Source organism: Pinus tabuliformis, chromosome 5_2 (assembly GCF_031772625.1).
Source record: "Pinus tabuliformis cultivar Carrire ecotype Pingquan chromosome 5_2, CPIR1, whole genome shotgun sequence".
Taxonomy (NCBI): Eukaryota; Viridiplantae; Streptophyta; class Pinopsida; order Pinales; family Pinaceae; genus Pinus; species Pinus tabuliformis.
The window spans coordinates 849,531,145-849,552,078 of NC_142306.1; the positions used below are offsets into that span (position 1 = coordinate 849,531,145).

At 37.7% G+C, this 20,934-nt stretch overlaps 1 protein-coding gene across 1 annotated transcript; it reads right to left on the reverse strand.

The window, feature by feature from the left end:
- Positions 1–7,565: 7,565 nt before the first annotated feature.
- On the reverse strand, positions 7,566–8,345 carry LOC149161965 (disease resistance protein RPS5-like). Its single transcript, XM_089435059.1, has one exon. It carries the CDS (start codon positions 8,343–8,345, stop codon positions 7,566–7,568), a length of 780 nt encoding a protein of 259 aa, XP_089291185.1.
- Positions 8,346–20,934: the final 12,589 nt, after the last annotated feature.

Genomic DNA, 20,934 nt, shown 5'->3' on the forward strand with positions numbered 1-20,934 from the left:
GCACTCATATTTATAGGGATAGGAACACAATGATGAAAATGTTTTCTAAAGAATGCTTATAGTTGGATTAAGGCCTTTGGCACATCGGGGAGAGCCTAAATGGAGACCATTACAACTATTATCATAGGCCTTTTTTGGATGAATAGTTCCCACAACATTAATTTCATGATCCTTTTTGTAGCTCACTTACACATAATTTTTTTAATCTCATCAAACTCAATTTATAATTTATTAATCATGTATATATTGATTAGAGCCTTATTAGTTGTCTACTTTTTGCACGGTCTCTAATGGATAGTTGACTTATTTTTTTTTGTATATATCAGTCATATTTTGGTTGATGTATCTTGTGGGCTCATATGCTAGACAATATTGATATTTATTTGTGATGTATTTATTGGAATTTTTGAAGGATCTAGTGGATCCTTGGTAATGAACTTTTTCTATAGCATATATACAAAATGTAATTTTGTATATTCATTTATTCAATGATTCATTACTACATCTCCCTTGTATTAAGTTGTAAAGTGTCCCTCAACCCAATAATTTACTCATTTATATTGAGTTGTAAAATGCCTCTCAACCTAATAATAATAAACAAATTATTTATTATATTGATTAATTAATAATAATAATAAATTGAAATTTACTCATTTATATTAAGTTGTAAAATGCCTCTCAAACTAAGAATAATGAAAAGAAAACTAATTATTTGTTATATTGATTAATTAATAATAATAATAATAAACTAATTTATAATATTAATTATCTAATTAGGAAAATTATAATTAACAATATTGTATAAATATGTTTTTTTCCATATTAAATTTACAATTTAAAAGGGTTTAACACAACAAAATAAAATATAAAACTTGATTGAAAACAATAGCTCAAAGGAGGGATATAAAAGAAAAATGGAGAATTTTAAAGTAAAAATAATTTTTTTGTATTTAAAAGAAAAAATTAAAATTAAAATAATATATTATACAAATTTATACCCTAGATTTATTTAACTAATTTTTAATTTCTACATTAAATTTTTCAAAACAATTTTTAATTTACATTATTATTTGTGCATGTTTTCCTCTATTAAATTTATTTAACTAATTTTTAATTTACAATATCGTATTTTTAATTTCTACATTAAATTTTTCAAAGCAATTTTTAGTTTACATTATTATTTGGTCATGTTTTCTTCTATTAAATTTATTTAACTAATTTTTAATTACGATATCATATTTGTATGTTTTTATTTTGAATTTACAATTTAACACTACTTGAACTACACTTATTGGTTCGAAAAGTGTGACTAAAATCTTCAATATGATTTCTTCCAAAAATATTTTAAATATCAAAATATAAATCACAAAAACATGAATTCAAATTTAACAATATTTGACAAATTCTCAAAAATTCTATAAAGTATAACATCTAATAGTGAAAATCATAAAAACAATAAGGAAGCCGCTCCCAAAACATATCTCTATTCTTTTATGTTTTAAACCAACTTAATAAGTATAACAATGTAGTATAATAAAGAACATCATAAGCCATCTATAAAGACAACTCTTGAATTTACTTTAGAGTAACGGCTTAATATCGGGATCCTTTAACTAATGCAATTCAAATACCTTTAATTTCAGACCTGCAAAAACCGATTCCTATATTTACTTTCAATTGACACCTTAATGTTGGGATTATCCCATTGGAATGCATCCCGCCATTCTCTTGGACCTTCTATCTTCTCCAAATAATTTAACTTATCCCATCCCCCGCACAATCTTTTCAATTTCGGACAAAACCTTACGATGAGAGACTTGAGCATAGGGTGTAAGGTCCTCGAGTTCTACCCGAGCGCGGGCGCGGTTGGGCGCCGGGCGAGTCAACGGGCGCGTGGTGAACGACGGGCGCACGGGCTGGCGACGGGTGCGCGGGGGCACGGGCTGGCGTGGGCGCACGAGGTGGGCGCGGGCTGCACGACAGGCGGGCGAGGGCTGCACGACGGGCGGGCGCAATGACATGAAAATGCGACGTTTTGAAGAGCTGCATGCGATGATACTTGGACAGATTACGACACTTAATGAAATGTGTGGAATGATGGAGGATTTATAGCCTATAATGCGTGGAGAAGCATGTGGGCTGGCCGACATGGTAAAGGGGCGCATGAGAGGGTGTGTAGATGGTATTTTGGGGGTCGGCTGGAGTGCCACCACCCAAAATGAAACTAAGTTAAAACGCATATATATTGGCATGCGTTGAAGGTCATTTGGCATCATTCGACTTGGCATTCGCTCTAAGACAAGTGCGCAGATTTCTAAGGCGCAGAAGTAACAAGTGTTGAGCGCATAGCTCATGCGCTTGTCTTGAATGCGCATAGGGGAAATTGGTACTTGGAGGTTGGGTGAAGGCGTGGGCAAGGTGTGCCCGAGGTTCGGTCGAGGAGCAGATTTGAGTTGGACTTGACAAGGATGTCTTCGTGACCCAGGTGGGCACTCATCCTTTGTGCAAGGTGTGCACATGTTATTGTAAAAGGCAGGGTTGCCTCTCTTTGTAATATTTGGCTAAGTGTGAGACTTGGTTTGGCCAAGACACACTTGTATGTTGTAAACCGATATTCTTAATATATTTTCGGGCAGACTCACATTACGGGGAGTTGCCCCTCCCCTTTATACTTGTTGCAATTGTTGATATTCTTGTTATAATTTCTATGGATAATGAATGAGTATGGGCTTCATTAAGTATAAAGGATAATTGCATGTTTACTTGTTTGCGAAACACAAGCTAAGTAATGTTAATGTGGAAGTAGGTGTAGTCCATGAATGTTAGTATTGGTGAAAAGAAAGCATTCGGTGATGCCGCACCTTGCTACAAGCGATTGGAAGACTACCGCAGGTGTAGGGGCGTGACAGGTGGTATCAGAGCTTCGATTTGAAGCTGGTGAGCAGGGTTGCTCGTGACAGTGAAGCAGGTACTTGCAAGTGAAGGAAGCCGTTTCACACAAGTGGAACAAGGGTTGGTTCAGGTTGCAGGTGACTTGGTGACGCTGTTGGATGGTCGAAACTAGATTGCAGAAGAAGAAGAATCTGTTATAGATGGCGGCTGAATCTCAGGCTGGGTCTAGTCATGGACAAGATGCTACTATAGCACTTATGGAAAAGATGATGTTGAGGATGGAGGTTATGGAAACTTCATGGGGTAAGAAGGTGGACTTGCTCACTAGGGAGCAAGAGGCCAACTCGAAGCTGAGGGAAGAATTTGATGAGCTCCGGACACAGCATGAGTACACTGATCTTATGTGTACACAACTTGAGATAAGGGTCAAGGAGGTTGAAGAAGCAAGGGATTAGGGTCTTGCAGAGATCGTGAACTTGATGAAGCCAAGGATGAGATCGCGGTGTTGAAGAAGGCCATGAGGCATAACTCAGGTGGAGGAGTGCCTCATGTGAAAGTCAAGGAACCAGAATCTTATGATGGCACAAGGAATGCAAAAGCTCTTGGCAACTTTTTGTGGGACATGGAGCAGTACTTGGAGTGGTTGAATCTATCTGATGGTGGGACACAAGTCAAGGTGGCTGCTCAGTTCTTAACAAAGGATGCTAATATGTGGTGGCGGAGGAGGGTGGACCAGATTGTCAATGGCAGTGCTGATGACATCACTTCGTGGGATAACATGAAGAAGGCTTTGCAGACCCATTTCAGTCCCCAGGATGAAACGTGGGAAGCAAGGACGAAGATTAAGTACATAAAGCAGACCGGGAGCCTACAAGCATACCAGCGAGAGTTTGCAAGTGCAGCTCTGGAACTTCCCGACATGGCGAAAAGGGACAAAGTGTTCAACTTCATTATTGGGTTGAAGCCTTGGGCACGCAATGAGGTGAAGAGGCAGAAGATTAGGACACTTGAGGAGGCTTTTGCTGTGGTTGATAGGTTGGTGGATCACTATGATGAGACTTCTGATGACAAGAAGAAGAAGTCCGATAAGCTGAAGGAAAAGAAGGATAATGCTTCGAGATCGGATGATGGTTCGAAGACGAAGAAACCTTTGAAATGTTGGATATGTGTAGGACCACACGTGGTGAAGAATTGTCCCTCTAAACCAAAGGTGGCCGCTATTGCACAGTCTGATGGAAAGAATGAAGATGCTTCTGTGGGGATGATGCAGATACTTGGTGCTTCTGCTACTACGGAGGTGGCCTCTAGGAGGGATCCTGAGAGGAACAGATTGGAGTATGTTCAGATGAAGGTTGGAGGTGCTGATGTACTCACTATGGTGGATAGTGGGGCTTCTCACAACTTCATGGGCGAAGATACTGCGAGAAGAATTGGGCTGAAATTTGTATTGACAAGGGCACAAATTAAGACAGTGAATTCTCCTCCTATTGAGATTCTTGATATAGCTGAAAGGGTGGACACTACACTTGGTGAATGGACCGGGAAGGTGGACTTCACTATAGTGCGGATTGATGACTATGAGGCTGTATTGGGGATGGAATTCATGAAACAATTTGAGGCTATGATTGTTCCACATCTGAGGAAGCTCTACATTTATGATGGAAGTGAAGATGTACCCATTGGTGTGACAAGGCCTGATTGTAAATTGGGAGTGATGCAAATGGAGGATAAGGAGAAGGTGAACAAGTGGTTGTCTACTGTTGAGACAAAGCTTGCCAAGCAGTCATTGGTCATTAGATCACTTTCAGATAGCATCTTGGATTTGACAAGAAGGCTAGAGTTGGTGGAGGATGATGATGATGATGATGAGGTATATGTGAGGCCGGATGTCCAGAGGGAAGATCGGGTTGCTTATCTACAAAGGATGGAGATTGAGGATCCTGATAGATGGATCGAGTTGATTAGTGAGGGAGAGCCTTCAGGCTCTACTCCCTCTACATATTCTTAGATGGATGGAGAAGATGGGGCTCATTGTTAGCTGCTCATGGCAGTGAGTCCTTAAACATGTTTGAGCAGGTATGACTAATGGTGCAGGGATGGCTTGGCATCAAGCATCATGACATGTTGCAGATGAGATGGATGGAGTTCCATGGACCTGAGCATGGATTATGGAGATAGATTCTTGATGAGTCAAGAATGTGGCAGATGTTTGAGGAACAACTGATGATGACATGAGGATGTTCACTCTCATGATTTGAGCGTGACAGTTGGATTAGCTACCCAACTAGTTCAGACATGGGGACGCGTAGTGTACAGAGATATGTTGGCATTGTGTTGGAGTATCATGACAGAGGTTCACATGGGGACACATGATGAGGTCGACACAAGATGTTGCAGTGGAGATTGTGGCAGAGGAGTCGATGATCATGGATCGAGATGATATCTGATGGAGGACATACCGTAGAGGTGTATACCTTGGTATGGTGAGCTTGGTGGCAGTTGGTCACTAAGTCGAGGCATGATGGAGACGAGACTCTACATATGTTGCAGGGATGTTTGCCTTATGTGGAGGAGTTGACATCATGGATGATGATGATCTTGGTGGATGGCTACCGGGATGGTATGTTGTCGAGGACGACAACGATTTCAGGTGGAGGAGGATGTAAGGTCCTTGAGTTCTACCCGAGCGCGGGCGCGGTTGGGCACTGGGCGAGTCAACGGGCGTACAGTGAACGACGGGCGCACGGGCGGGCGCAGGCAGGCGCGGGTGCACGAGGTGGGCACGGGCTGCACGACGGGCGAGCGAGGGCTGCACGACGGGTGGGCGCGACGACACGGAGATGCGACGTTTTGAAGAGCTGCGTGTGACGATACTTGGACAGATTACGACACTTAATGAAATGCGTGGAAGGATGGAGGATTTATAGCCTATAATGCGTGGCAAAGCATGTGGGTTGGCCGACATGGTAAAGGGGCACATGAGAGGGTGTGTAGATGGTATTTTGGGGGTCGGCTGGAGTGCCACCACCCAAAATGAAACTAAGTTAAAACGCATATATATTGGCATGCGTTGAAGGTCATTTGGCATCATTCGACTTGGCATTCGCTCTAAGACAAGTGCGCAGATTTCTAAGGCGCAGAGGTAACAAGTGTTGAGCGCATAGCCCATGCGTTTGTCTTGAATGCGCATAGGGGAAATTGGTACTTGGAAGTTGGGTGAAGGCGTGGGCAAGGTGTGCCCGAGGTTCGGTCGAGGAGCAGATTTGTGTTGGACTTGACAAGGATGTCTTGGTGACCCGGGTGGGCACTCATCCTTTGTGCAAGGTGTGCACATGTTATTGTAAAAGGCAGAATTGCCTCTCTTTGTAATATTTGGCTAAGTGTGAGACTTGGTTCGGCCAAGACACACTTGTATGTTGTAAACTGATATTCTTAATATATTGTCGGGCAGACTCACATTACGGGGAGTTGCCCCTCCCCTTTATACTTGTTGCAATTGTTGATATTCTTGTTATCATTGCTATGGATAATGAATGAGTATGGGCTTCATTAAGTATAAAAGATAATTGCATGTTTATTTGTTTGCGAAACACAAGCTAAGTAATGTTAATGTAGAAGTAGGCGTAGTCCATGAATGTTAGTATTGGTGAAAAGAAAGCATTCGGTGGTGCCGCACCTTGCTACAAGCGGTTGGAAGACTACCATAGGTGTAGGGGCGTGAGATAGGGATAACAGTGAAACCCCTCCTCCCAACCCTCCACTTCCACAACCCTCCACTTCCACTTGCTGCTCCCATTGCCCCCACCGCCACACACTCCAAAGACATTAAATTCCAAAGACTCAACTGCTCTAGCTTTGGAAAACCCATTCCTAATCCCAACTCCTCCAACTTATCGCATCCTAATATGCCCAACACTCTCAAACATGGCAATTCGGCCGGGAGCTCTTTCAACTGCTTACATTGAACGAGTAGAAGGCATGCGAGCTTTCAGAATTGAGTAACCCAACTCGGCAGTCGCTCCACATCGCAATGCCAAAGAGTTAAATTTTCCAGATCACTCATCGCCTGCATATCCCCCGGAAGGTAATCTTGACCATTTGCATCATTAAAATCTAACCACAGATTTCTCATCTTTGACCAAATTCCCATAACCCCCTCCTTAACCAGCAATTTTATATGTGCACTGAAAACCCTGAGACGACTGAAGCTTTGCAGGTCCTTTAAACAACCATACTCTCCTTCAGTATTTGCGCAGTCGTTCAAATCCAATCTAATACCACTGTCCCGCATCGTCAATCTTTCCAGTGAAACCAATTCCGAGATCCCACGCGGAAGATGCCTCAACTGGAAGCAGCCGCTTATGTCGAGGGCCCTCAAACGTTTGAGTTGACTTACCCTCTCAGGAAGGCGCCGCAATTCATAACAGCTACTAACATTCAGGAATTGAAGCTCCTTTAGGTCGCCAATGCTTTCAGGCAATTCATGGATGCCGGTGTGCTGTAGTTGGAGGGAGGCAAGATGTTTCAGATCTCCGATAGAAGGCGTCTCAATTCATGGATGCCGGTGTGCTGTAGTTGGAGGGAGGCAAGATGTTTCAGATCTCCGATAGAAGGCGGCAGAGACGTTATGCCAGTCGAACTAAGATCTAGGACCTTCAGTGAGGACAACTGACTCAAGGACCTTCAGTGAGGACAACTGACTCAGGAACTTCTTTAATACCAGGATTCTCCCTTAACAGCAAAACTGAGAGGGACGAGCATGCAAAGATTGTCGGGAGGGACTGTAGATTATTACTCATTAATGACAATTTTGCACAGCCATGGAGATCTTCGTGAGAGGGAAAATGACACACGCCCAGCCCGGCTTTAAAATAACACCTCTGCTCCGTCTCCGCAATGCGGATCGCCAGCTCCCGAAGGACATCGTGTATTTTAACAGACGAAATCCTTCCCACCTCATCATTCTTTACCACTCCAATCAAACAACGATTCCCTAGGTGTTCGATATAACTGTGCCCAATGTCATGCAAGTAGCTGTCTCCACTTCCTTTCACAAGACCTTCACAGATCCACATGTCTATGACTTCTGTGACCTCGATCACTCTATCTTCAGGGTAAGCTGCAAAATATAGAAAAGGAGTCTTTAAAATATCTGGTAGAACATCGTAACTCCATTTGAGACGTTGAAATAGCTTTTTGTCCACTCCAGAGTGCAGGTGATAAAACGTTTGAGGGACGTTTTTCATCTGATCTAAAGCATCCACCCACTGATATAGTTTAGTATGGTGTGTCACTGCAGCAGCCATTACAATTATGGCCAGCGGCAACCCTTTGCACTCCTTTGCGATTTCCCTGGCAACTTCCTCTATTTCATGCGCAACATTTCCATTTGCATTCTGAAATGCACGGCTACGAAACAGCTGCCAACCCTCGTCTTCCGACAGCGGTTCCATTGTTATAGTCTCTTGCACATTCATTCTTGCACACACTTCCTTATCCCGAGTGGTGAGGACAATTTTAAAACCTGTGTCATTCAACGACACTCCTAGGTTTTGAAGCTCATCACTCGTCCACATGTCATCCAGCAGAATGTTGGGTATTTTTGTTTAAATGGGGAAAAATACCAAAACCAAATAAACAAACACACAGAGGTAATGCTCTGTTTTTACTTTGCTCCAGGATCTTTTATGCACAGAAGACTTAAAAAAAAATTTCACTCAGAGAATCAGAGTATTTCACCATAAGAATTTTCTATTCATTAAAAACCGATACAAACTTCATCCTCTTTTATTGAGAGGGATTTAACACTGTAAAACCATTTTCATATTCACTGCTGTGAAAAAAAAACAACTTACTGTTGTAACAAAAGTTTACATAAGTTAACTGCTGTAAACAAAATTCACACAGGCTTACAAAATTTCACACTCCACCATTTCCTTTATGCAAAACCACACATGGTTTTTGCTATTCCTCTGTTTTACAATTCCTTACAAAACATTACCAAATACATTTGTGCACTGCTGTGCATTCACCCTCTGGTTCTTCACATTTTTCACACCGCTGTGTATTCAATACATACCACACATGGTTTTCGCTTCACCACTCTGATTTTACTCTACTGTGAACTCTCACTAAAAACCTCCCGTGTGCCATACCAAGAAACAATGGTCAACACAGTAATAAATTACATACTCATATCCCATACAGAATTTATGTAATAAGTACATACGCCCATACCTTTTCATAAAAAAAACTTACGAACTCTATGTAAAACTTTAATATTTTACCTACCACTATGACATTTCATTAAGACGTATGGTCAACCAAAACTTAGATTTACTCCACGCAACATTTAATATTTGCCGTCGGGTGAATTTCAAACATTATGCAATTTGGTTTTGAGAAGCCATCGGGTCCACACCATCGCATCGCAACTTTACTCATGTCAAAGAACCCGACCCTATGACATTGCCGATAGCGATGTGCCGATGCGATATCGGCGATCGCTCGTCGGCAACACAAAAACTTCTTTATAATTCCTTCACTTTGACTTTGCCGATGCGATATCGGCGATCGCTTATCGCAAACACAAAGGCTCCTTTATAATTCCTTCACTTCATTTTGCCGATGCGATATCCGCGATCGCAGTTGAAATTATATTTTCAACACAGAAGCAGATCTCTTTTATTCTTTAAAGAAGAGCGCAGCATTTCTTTTCGCTCTTCGAAATTGGAATTTTCTGGAAAATGGTTTAACTTCAATCTATCAGCTATGCAATTCTGCATATCTAAGATATGGTTTTTGGAAACATTTACCTTAATGATGAGATCAAATGAATCCCTTACACGCTGGCTGTCGTTAATGGTATCAAGCAGCGACGTCTTACCGACACCCCCCATACCTTGTATACCAATTCTTCGAATGCTGCTATCTGGGTTAACCATCTCTCGACATGCTCCGTCTCTTCAGATCTCCTTTTGCTTGCAAAGAAACCAGGTCCGCGATTCTCGATTGGTACCTGGGTGCGCGGAGTAGGGTCCCCGTATTCCCCGCTTGGAGGAAAATCAGATTGCCTCTGTGAATGGAGTTGAGCAACACTTGCTTTCCAATCTCTGATATGTCTGCCGATTCTGTAGCGGCAGACGCAGTTAGGACACCAAGTGAGACAGTTTTTGTGTAGCTCGTAATCACTGCGAAGAGATCCTGAACTTTCTATAGCCTCGCCCACCTTATCCAGCGAAGCCTTCACTATTCTTTGAGGGGGTCTTTGCTCTCGGTCGAGCTCCGCGTTTATACCATGTATTACATCGTTCAGATGCTGAACTTCGCCTTCCATTTCGCTGATCGCTTGAGGCAAATAAATGAGCATTTTCACCTCTTGAACAACCTTTTTCAAAAGACCCGGTAAAACATTGGCTGCAGCCCCAATCCCAAAATTAGCGCACGCCATTTCCTTCACGACAGTGAAAAGTTCCCCAAATGAAATGCGTCAAGATTAAGGTTTCTCTTTCCACTGCTAAATCATCAGCAAGATTAGGATTTATCTTCGCTCAAATTGTGCTAAGGCTTTCAAATGAGTACTAATTCATTTTCTGGTTATGGTCCGTCAGTATTCAACAGCTCGCAAGCAACTTTACTTGTCGGTTCTGGTTCATTATCACTCAACAGCAAGTAATTTGTCAATTTTACAAGTCTCGAAGCTGTGGTTGGTATGTAGAGGTTTGGTCTCCCCAGGCATTTATTTCTAAACAGTTCTAAATAGGATTATGCATGACTGTAATCAACTTTATTTGTGGGAACAAAAAAATAGTTGTACTCTGAAATGGCCCCATTTTGTGTATTCTCAGAATTTCACTGTTTCCACAAGGTCCATTTCTAAACATGATTATGTACTGTTTCCACCAGGCCCATTTCTAAACATGATTACGTACGACTGTGAAGGGCAAAAAGTAAACAACTTTATGAGAAATCAATTTAATTGAAGGGGAAAAAATAATCAAGCTTCTTCCAAGTAAGTCTTGATTTTCAGTATTTATGTCCATTTTGTTCATCATCTGATCCTACATATTCTGTAAAATAAAATAATTGGAATCATCAAGATTGAAAATGTACAAATACCAATGCGAATTGGAGCATGAACTTACATCCTCTTTTGCTTGAGTATATTCATAGCAAAAGATTTGATAGCCTTTGAGATACCCGTATGCTTCTAGTAGCATATTTTCTATGAAATCAATAAGTATTTAAACATGCTTTATATGAGAAATAATTCTAGACATGTTTGTTCTAAATCTATACATTTTCTATTAATCAATTTATGATTCGATGGAGATCAAATATCTGTAATCATATATTGCATATACTTTGAGGTGGATCTTTTAGCCTTATGTAAGTTGATCTCACTTCTAATGCATAGAACTTTTGTAGATGTATTATTAGTATTACGCTATTAGTAAGGGTAAAGGTTTTATTGTATTAATATGAATATTAGGATAAACATTAGTACTAAGTATTAAGTGATTCCATACGGGGCGGTATAACTATGGTTATCTAGTTGGTTTCATTATGGAGAGCATGTTAAGAATAAGTGAAAAGCACAGTAACAAGGTTTGTATATATGTGCTTAAGTGAATCAAACCAATATCATTATAACCATCATACTAACCATCATACGTTTTTCATTGATTACCGAATAAGATATATGATACATGCCTAATCAATAAGATTTGGGGTAATAAAACCATGTCAGATCTAATTCAATGCCATTTCTAATATGAGTCATGTTTATTTCCTTATATTCACATATCTATGGGAATACAAGAAATACATAACACCATTAGGGAAAACATGGCACATAATGTGATAGTTAAGTAGTACTAATTCCATTACATTAACTTACATACGAATACATAACACCATTAGGGAAAACATGGCACATAATGTGATAGTTAAGTAGTACTAATTCCATTACATTAACTTACATACGATATTTACAACCACTCTTGAGTAATAGGATGAGATAGTGTGATGAACTTCTTTGAAGAAGAAATATTGATATACTAAGTATGATACAAGGTGGTTTGAACATAGTAACATCACTCTAATGTAGATTATGCGATTATCTATATCAAAGGAACAAGCTAAAAGAACTAGTAATAACAAGAGATCAATATTGGCTAAGTTGTGATATCACTCTATTCTATCAGTATCACTATGCCTGAGCTAAGCTTAAGATAGGTAAAATAATAAGGAGAGTTAGCACCCATGAATCAATATCAATATATTACAAGCACTAGAACCATAACAACTAGTAACGATAAGGTATAAGCTTGGTTACAACACTACTAGTAACATAATATGATTAGGCTTATAATCAATATTAATAATAAGCATACATGTTTCAAGCACCACTAATAGCTAAGAGATACAAGGTAATCAAGCATATTACATGTTAGTAATTACATTAATTAATGGTAGAAATGTTATCTCTCTATCTACCTCCTTACATTATTTTTCTGTAATTTTGGGGCCCAAGGCTAAGGTAGAGCTAAACTTGGGTTGATCTATTTTATTTATTATTATTTTTATTATTTTTCACTCTAAATTTTAGAGCTGAACATTGATTTCATTCCTCCTTTGGCATTAAAAATAACTAGATTTATGGGTAGGCATGGCCTATTTATTAATCCTTGGTTTTCGTGTTCAATCCTACTACCATATCTTTTAATACCACCCATTGTGGATGAGCATGCCCAATATTCCCTTTTTTGTGGGTTTTACCAGTGCTCGAACTAATTGGAAACACCATGGGAAGTTTCTAAAGGCTCAGACCAATCAAGTCCAAAAGGACATTGTCTCATGTGCTTTGAATCGATGTTGAACTCATTTTGGTTCATGATCTCCCAAATAATATCGTCTTGGAATGGAATGATTCTCACAAGAATACTACGTTCAAATGCAGGGCATGTTAAGAACTAGTCAGCCATTTATAGAATAGATGTCAAAAGACCAATATTTTCATGGAAGAAAGGGGAAATTGATTAAACCTAGAGGTTGGAATATAACTGTTGGGTTAGTTCGTAGAAACATATATGTTCTACTTGAGCCTTTTAAATAGACTAAGGCACCAATTGCCCCTTCTATGAAAAGGGATGAATATCACACTTTGGTCTTCCAAACATAACCTAGTTTTATTGAACAATTAATTCAAACTAGGAGAACTATGATTTGGAAACGAAAATTCCCCTTAATTGTGAGGGAGACATTGATTGGAATATAGATGGATAGGTAGTTTCGTAGGGGCCTCCACCAGGCCTCCTCCCTTCAACTTAGTGGAAGGATGTTTCAAAGAAGAAGGGAAAGGAAAACAAGGTGAGCCACCTGTCTCCATGTCTACAAAAGTTTTTCATTAGTCAGGTTGGTACTTATGGACTGAATGATCGTCATCATATTTATTTTCTCTACTATAGTTGAAGGTATCATCCATTGTATACCAAAGAAGGGATCATCCATTGTATATCAAAGCCCTAGTCTGAGTCTGAGCCCCAAACATTGTTCTTTTGTTGTACATTTTGGATATAATATAACCAATGTTTTTTTAATTTTGATAAAGAAAAAGCAGAAGGAAATCCATGAGTCAACATTTTGATAGACATGCACTATTTTACCCTCCATCTAGCTCTCCAAGGCTTCTTCCAAATGTAACTAGTGCATTTTTCCTACTAAAATAACTTTCCTTCAACACAAATGAATATGGTAGTTCCATTATGTTTTTTCAATGAATATTACTCAGTTACATGTATATTAAACAATTGTTATTTATTTATTCATTGGTTTTGGCTTTTGAAAGCATTGTTAAGCCTTTGTTTTAATGAAGAATCTTTCATTCCAATGCATCTATAATCACTTCTAAATATCATAACACAACATATAAAGATAGTATTCTCATATTTTCATTAGAAAGAGAATGAACACAAAAATTCATCCGAACTACATTCCAATGCATATTCTAATGATTTAGAGTGCCTCTAAAGTTGAATCTATTTTATATATTTTGTTTTTTTTGTGCTTATGACTTAATGCTAGTACTGGGCATGTTTGAAATTTTAATTGCCAATAAATTCTTGTATTAATTTGTCTTAAAAAACATTGAGCATCTATGATGTTGATCATATTTCAAATGCTTTCATGAATCATAGTCTGATACTAGAGGCTAGCAATGAACATGCTTCCATGAACTGAATTTTAATAGAATTTTGTGTCCATTTTTCCTCATTAGGATTGTCCTAAAAGGTGACGATGTTGAAAGGAACTTTGAGTAAGGTGTTGGATGAATTAGATGAGTTCCTCATTCAAATGACAATGTCGTCATTCGATTCCATATTCATGGATCACTTCAAGCATTATTATCAGTAATATTTTCTGTTACTGAAGGAGAGAGGCATGCTTGGCAAAGGAACATGCATTGTTGCAGACAACACAGGATTTCCAAAGGCCCAAAATTATTTGAATTATTTGAAAGAACATCTTGAGGAATTGGAGACCGAGGCCTGCAAATTTGATGTGGCTTGTTGGAGTTGGTTCCCATGCACAATAACACTCTCTACTTACAAAGTTGATGTAGAAAGGATGATTACCTAGTTACTCCACAATTGTCTTTATGAATTATGTTGATAAAATGTATAGATTAAAGTAACTATGCAAAGGGAAAATTTCTTAACTTCTTTTCATTAAATACATATGAGCATACTATGGATGTATATACAAAAGAATAAATATAACAGTAGTCCTTAACTCCTAACAAGGGATATGGGATATGCCAATATGACTTAGCAAGTTTTGTGTAAACAAAATCCAATAATTTCTATTACCTTGTTAAAAACTTTACAAATACTAAAGCTACAATCTAATTTTTGAACTCATTTGAAAGTATCATATGTACTAGATTTCTAAGCTATTAACATATAGATATTTTATAACTGTACTGAGGTTGCTTGCATAAGAGCTACGTAAAACCCCATAAACTATCTAGCCTGGTGTGAAATATGGTTTACATTGAATCATATTAGCAATAATTATGACCCTACTAACTGCTTGGTAAAAATAACAGTCCGGGCTCTGCAATTTATGAGTGAATGTGAGCAGTTATTATTCAAAAGGAGGCATCTTGCAGTTGCCTACAGGAGGTTTCTAATCCCCATCTACCTTCTATTGATGATTAACATTGTTTCACTATCAAAGTCCACGAGGGTAGATTTTGGAAGAGATATTATCCATTTTTATGTGCAAAAACATGTTTTCGTTTTTCTCTTTATTAGTTCATTTTTTTAGTCTAAAGGTTTTAGGCATTACAAAAGTACTAGGTTTTAGGCATTATAAAAGTACTAGAGTAGGTTTTGGAAGATATTATTCATTTTTTGCAAAGAGATATTTCCCTTTTTTTCTTTCTAAATTTTCTGAAACTATGCTCAAATGCAATAAGAGCAAGACGAATGAAATGAAATTGTAATTATAAATTTGAGCCACTTTCAAGGCTTACCATTAACAAGATAAGTTAATTAATATGTTGAAATACAATTTGTCTAGGGATCTCAAAACATACACAAGGAGACGTTAAGGGAGGAAGTATGTCAAAGCTGCTTAAAGGATAAAATACCCTTTATAATTCAATTGAACAACGATATATGAGAGTAAGAATTTCATATTTAGTATTTTTTTGGTAACCCACTAAGACTAGGCCAATGGCAACCTATTTATCGAATAAAAAAATGATTTACCCACAACTTAATGTTATTTCTTAATTTTCACTTCCCTCATTTTCAACTTTTTCATTTCCACATCATCATCCTCTAATCTTAAAAATAACTACATAATAGACATCCATAACCATTATTCATGCCAAATTTCCATTGCCTTCATCCTCATCATCTTCGTTTCCACGTTCTCTAAGCCTGACCATGTCTTATGTTATTAATAATAACCACATAGTGAGTGAAGCATAAGATAACTTAACATGCTTATCCTAACAACCATAATCAAGAAAATCACATCAATACATTAATCGACAAAGTCCCTTTCTAAACGAGATTCTAAACAAGATTATGTACGACCGTGAGCTACTCCAAACAAAAAAAGTAAGCAACTTTACTTTGGGTGCAAGAAAAGTATTTGTACTCTGAAATGACCCCATTTTGTTTGTTCTCATAGGTTCACTGTTTCCACAGGTCCGGCTGCTTTCCAATGTTTCTACATTATTGCCTGCCTACGTATCGTTGTTTTATATGGTAGTGCAAGTTTTTCTACCTTTATATATTCCAACTTTAATGGAATAACTTCATGAAATGAGCTATGGATTATTTACTTTATTTTTTCCTTTAAATTGACGTAAAAACTTTCAAGACCAACTACCTTCCCATTATTCTTTGAGTGAAAGCGGTGTATTCTTTCCCAACGTTAATATAGTAACTTCATGAAATGAGCTATGGATTATTTACTTTAAATTGGCGTAAAAACTTAGAAGGCCATTTATCTTCCCGGTATTCTTTGAGTAAAAGCCGTTTATTCTTTCCAAAGTTTCATTAAGCACTTTATTCCGATCTTAAATGTATTGATAATTTTGTTGCGTAAAGTAAAGGATTCTTAATTAGGTTGAGGGTTCTATATTAATCTTTTATTTTAAATTAAATAAGGGGAGATGTGAAGCAGTAACTTTTACTAATGTTAATGGAGAAAAAAACACGTTTACAACCACTCAAGTTTAAGTTAATGTCTATCAATGTCAATCAAAGAAAATAAAAGTTTACAACTACAAAGGTTTAAGTCAAAATCAAGCTTCTTCGTCTTGGATTTCAATAATTGTGCCTATTGTGTTCATCATTTGATCTTACATATACTGTAAAATAAAATAATTAGAATCATCAAGATTGAAAATGTATAAATACGAATAACCAAGGAATTGGAACATGAACTTACATCCACTTTTTCTCGAGTATATTCATAACCCCAACGTTGATAGCCTAATCACAATCTTTGAGATACCCATATGCTTCTAGTAGCATATCTTCTAAGGAATCAAAAGTATTTAAACATGCTTTATATGAGAAAAAAAAAAATTCTAGACACATTTGTTTTAAATTTATACATTTTCTATTATTCAATTAATGTTTCAATGGAAATCAAATCTAAGCATATATTGTGAGGCCTTCCATTTTAGATGGAAACAATTTATGTTATTTACATGAATCAAGTTGCAAATATTGAAGGCTAGAAATATTGCATCTAACTTGAGGTGGATCCTTTAAGCATATGTACGTTGATCTCACTTCTAGTGCATAGAAATTTTGTAGATGCATTATTAGTGTATCATTGCTATTACTAAGGGTAAAGGTTTTATCTAATGTTGAATCTACTTCAAATAAGTTGTTGTTGTCTGGGCATATGACTTAATGCTAGTATTGGGCATGTTTGAAATTTTAATTGCCAATAAATTCTTGTATTAATTTGTCCCAAAAATTTTGAGTATCTATGATGTTGATCATATTTCAAATGTTTTCTTGAATCATAGTCTAATACTAGAGGCTAGCAATGAGAATATTTCCATGAACTGAATTTTAATAGAATTTTGTGTCCATTTTTCCTCATTAGGATTGTCCTCAAAGGTGACGATGTTGAAAGGAAAGTGGAGTAAGGTGTTGGATGAATTAGACGAGTTCCTCATTGAAATGACAACATCATCATTTGAATTTATATTCATTGATCACTTCAAGAATTACTATTAGTTAGATCTTCCATTACTTAAGGAGACATGCATGGTTGAAAAAGGATCATGCATTATTACAGACAACATAGGATTTCCAGAGGCCCAAAATTACTTGAATTATTTGAAAGAACATCCTAAGGAATTGGAGAACGAGGCATGCAAATTTGGTGTGGCTCGTTGGAGTTGGTTCCGGTGCACAATAATAGTCTCTACTTATAAAGCTGATGTAGAAAGGATAATTACCTAGTTACTCCACACTTGTATTTATGAATTATGTTGATCAAATGTATAGATTAAAGTAGCCATGCAAAGGGAATATTTATTAATTTTTTTTCATTAAACACATAGGAGCATACTATGGATGTATATACAAAAGAATAAATCATAATAATAGTCCTTAACTCCTAAACAAGGGATGTGGGATATGCCAATATGACTTAGCAAGTTTTGTGTAAACAAAATCCAAGAATTTATATTACCTTCTTAAAAAATTTACAAATACTAAAGCTACAATCTAATTTTTGAACATGTTTGAAAGTACCATATGTACTTGATTTTTGAGCTATTAGCATATAGACATTTTATAACTGTACTAAGGTTTCTTGCATAAGAGCTATGGAACATCCCAAAAACTGATCCAGATTTAAACAGGAGCGCAACAAATTACAGATATAGCCATAAATACAAATATGCAGCGGAAATAATACTTCATTTCATTACTGTAAAATACTGAAATATGCTTACAAACAGAAATGGAAATAAACCAACTAGGGCGATGGTAGCTTATCTCTGAGAAGAGATGTGATGACTACATGCCTCTGAACTGTGTTACCATGAGGCTCAAGGGCCTTTTCATTATTGAACAATAAGAGAAAACCCTAAACAACCAAAACCCTAACCTGAGGAGATGTAACACCAAGAGTTTATGGGCCCCGTTTGGGGAAGTTGGACAACCAACTTCCCGGGGTCGCGGCTTAGTCATATTATCTCCGTTTGATGCGCATGATAACCCATTTGAAAGATCTCTCGAGGACTACGACAAAAGAGATTATTTTAGGAAAAAAATCGTTGGCGATAGATTTCCAAAAAAAACATTGTTTAGGGCCTCAAAATGGCTCCGGAAGTTTAGGACCCAAAAAACTGCTAAAAATAGTAAATTGTGCTACAATTAAGGAAACTGAAAAACTGAAAGAGACAGTTGTGGGGGTCCAAGTGGGATAGGTGGGTGGCCACCAACATCCACCTGGATCAAAAACTATCTAGCCTAGTATGACATATGGTTTACAGTGAATCATATCAGCAATAATGACGATCTTACTAACTGCTTGGTAAAAATAGCAGTCTGGACTCTGTAATTTATCAGTGAATGTGAGCAATTATTATTCAATAGGAGGCATATTGCAGCTACCTATGGGAGGTTTCTGATCCCCGTCTACTTTCCTTTGATGATTAACTTTGTTTCATTATCTTAGTTCACTAGAGATAGATTTTGGAAGAGATATTATCCATTTTTATGTGCAAAAATATGCTTTCATTTTTCTCTTTATTAGTTCAATTTTTTAGTCTAAAGGTTCTAGGCATTATTAAAAGTACTAGAGTAGGTTTTGGAAGATATTATCCATTTTTTGCAAAGAGACATTTCCCTTTTTTTCTTTCTCAATTGTGTGAAACTATGCAAGTGCAATAAGAGCAAGAGGAGTAAAAAGAAATTGTATATTTGAGCCACATTCAAGGCTTTACATTAACAAGATAAGTTAATTAATATGTTGGAATACAAATTGTCCATGGATCTCAAAATATACACAAGGATATGTTAAGAGAGGAAGTATGTCAAAGCTGCATGCAGGAAAAGTACCCCTCATAATTGAATTGAACAGTTGTGATGTGATATATGAGAGTAAAAATTTCATATTTAGTATTTTTCGGGGGGTAACCAATTGAGCCTAGGCCAAGGCCAACCTATTTATTGAATAGGAGAATGATCTACCCATAGCTCAGTGTTATTTCTCAATTTTCACTCCCTTCATCCTCAACCTCTTCATTTCCACGTCCTCTAATCTTAAGAATATCTACATAATAGGCATCCACACTCATTATTCATGACCAGTTTCCACCACTTTCATCCTCATCATCTTCGTCTCCACATTATCTAGACCTAGCCATGTCTTATAATATTAATAATAACCACATATTGAAGCATCACATAGCTTAACATGCTTATCCTAACGAAAATGATCAAGAAAATCACATCAGTCCAGTAATTCTTTATTATTGAGTGTCCAGTGAAATTTATCAATATCCTTTACACTTATTGAATTGAATGCTCAGAATTGTCACACTTAATGGTTTCATGGAGTTTTATCATGGCATAAAAGAGTTCCATATGTTATAATTTTATAATGGAACTTCATTCTTGTGGTCAATATGTGGATCTAAAATATTGTGAATCACTTGGATGATGCCTAGGAGCTGATCAACTATGTGATTTCCATAATGCTTAGAAAGAGCAAGCATGTGTATATCAACATCAACTGTAATCTTGTTGGCATTCAACACCCCTCTTTTAGCCGACAACCGGTTCCATATTCCTATCCCCCAGGGAATAACATATCAAGAACAAGACAAATTATATTCAAAATACATGACGGGAATCGCTCTGCAACCCTAATGGTCAGGCAACCATGAGTTAGGCAGCGCGGGAAAACCAAAAACTGCAGCAAACGACAGATGCAGAAACTAAGAACCAGCAGAAATGACAGAGGAGGAGAGGAGGGGAGAGATCCCCTCCTATTGAGATGCAGTGGCAGGGCAAGGCCAGAACACCAGCAACCAGGCGGAAGAAACAAGAAAACTAGGACCTATCCTTGGAGCACGATGGCAGGCAGGAAACAGAGGCAAGTGTTTACCATGTGTGGCAGAGAAACCAAGATTTATAATCCCAATGAAAAAACTGGAGCGATATAGAAGATACATGAAATACCATGCACTAATTTGCAAATCTATCAGAGTTTGGTTGACGGAAAAGGACCTCACCAGATGGATCCAACAAAAATGGCAACCCCGAGGCCATATCGAGCTAAAGCTGGGAGCAAGAGGCTTCTTCACGGTAATCTTCTCGAACCTGCAAGATAAAGAAAAAGTGTTTGAAAATGGTCCATACTTTCATTATAATGCTGGACTGTTTATGAGATACTGGGAAGAATGTTATAACCCTGATAAGGAAAAATTCTTAGCAGCCCCAGTATGGGTAAGGTTATTCGGGCTACCAATGGATTTCTGGGATC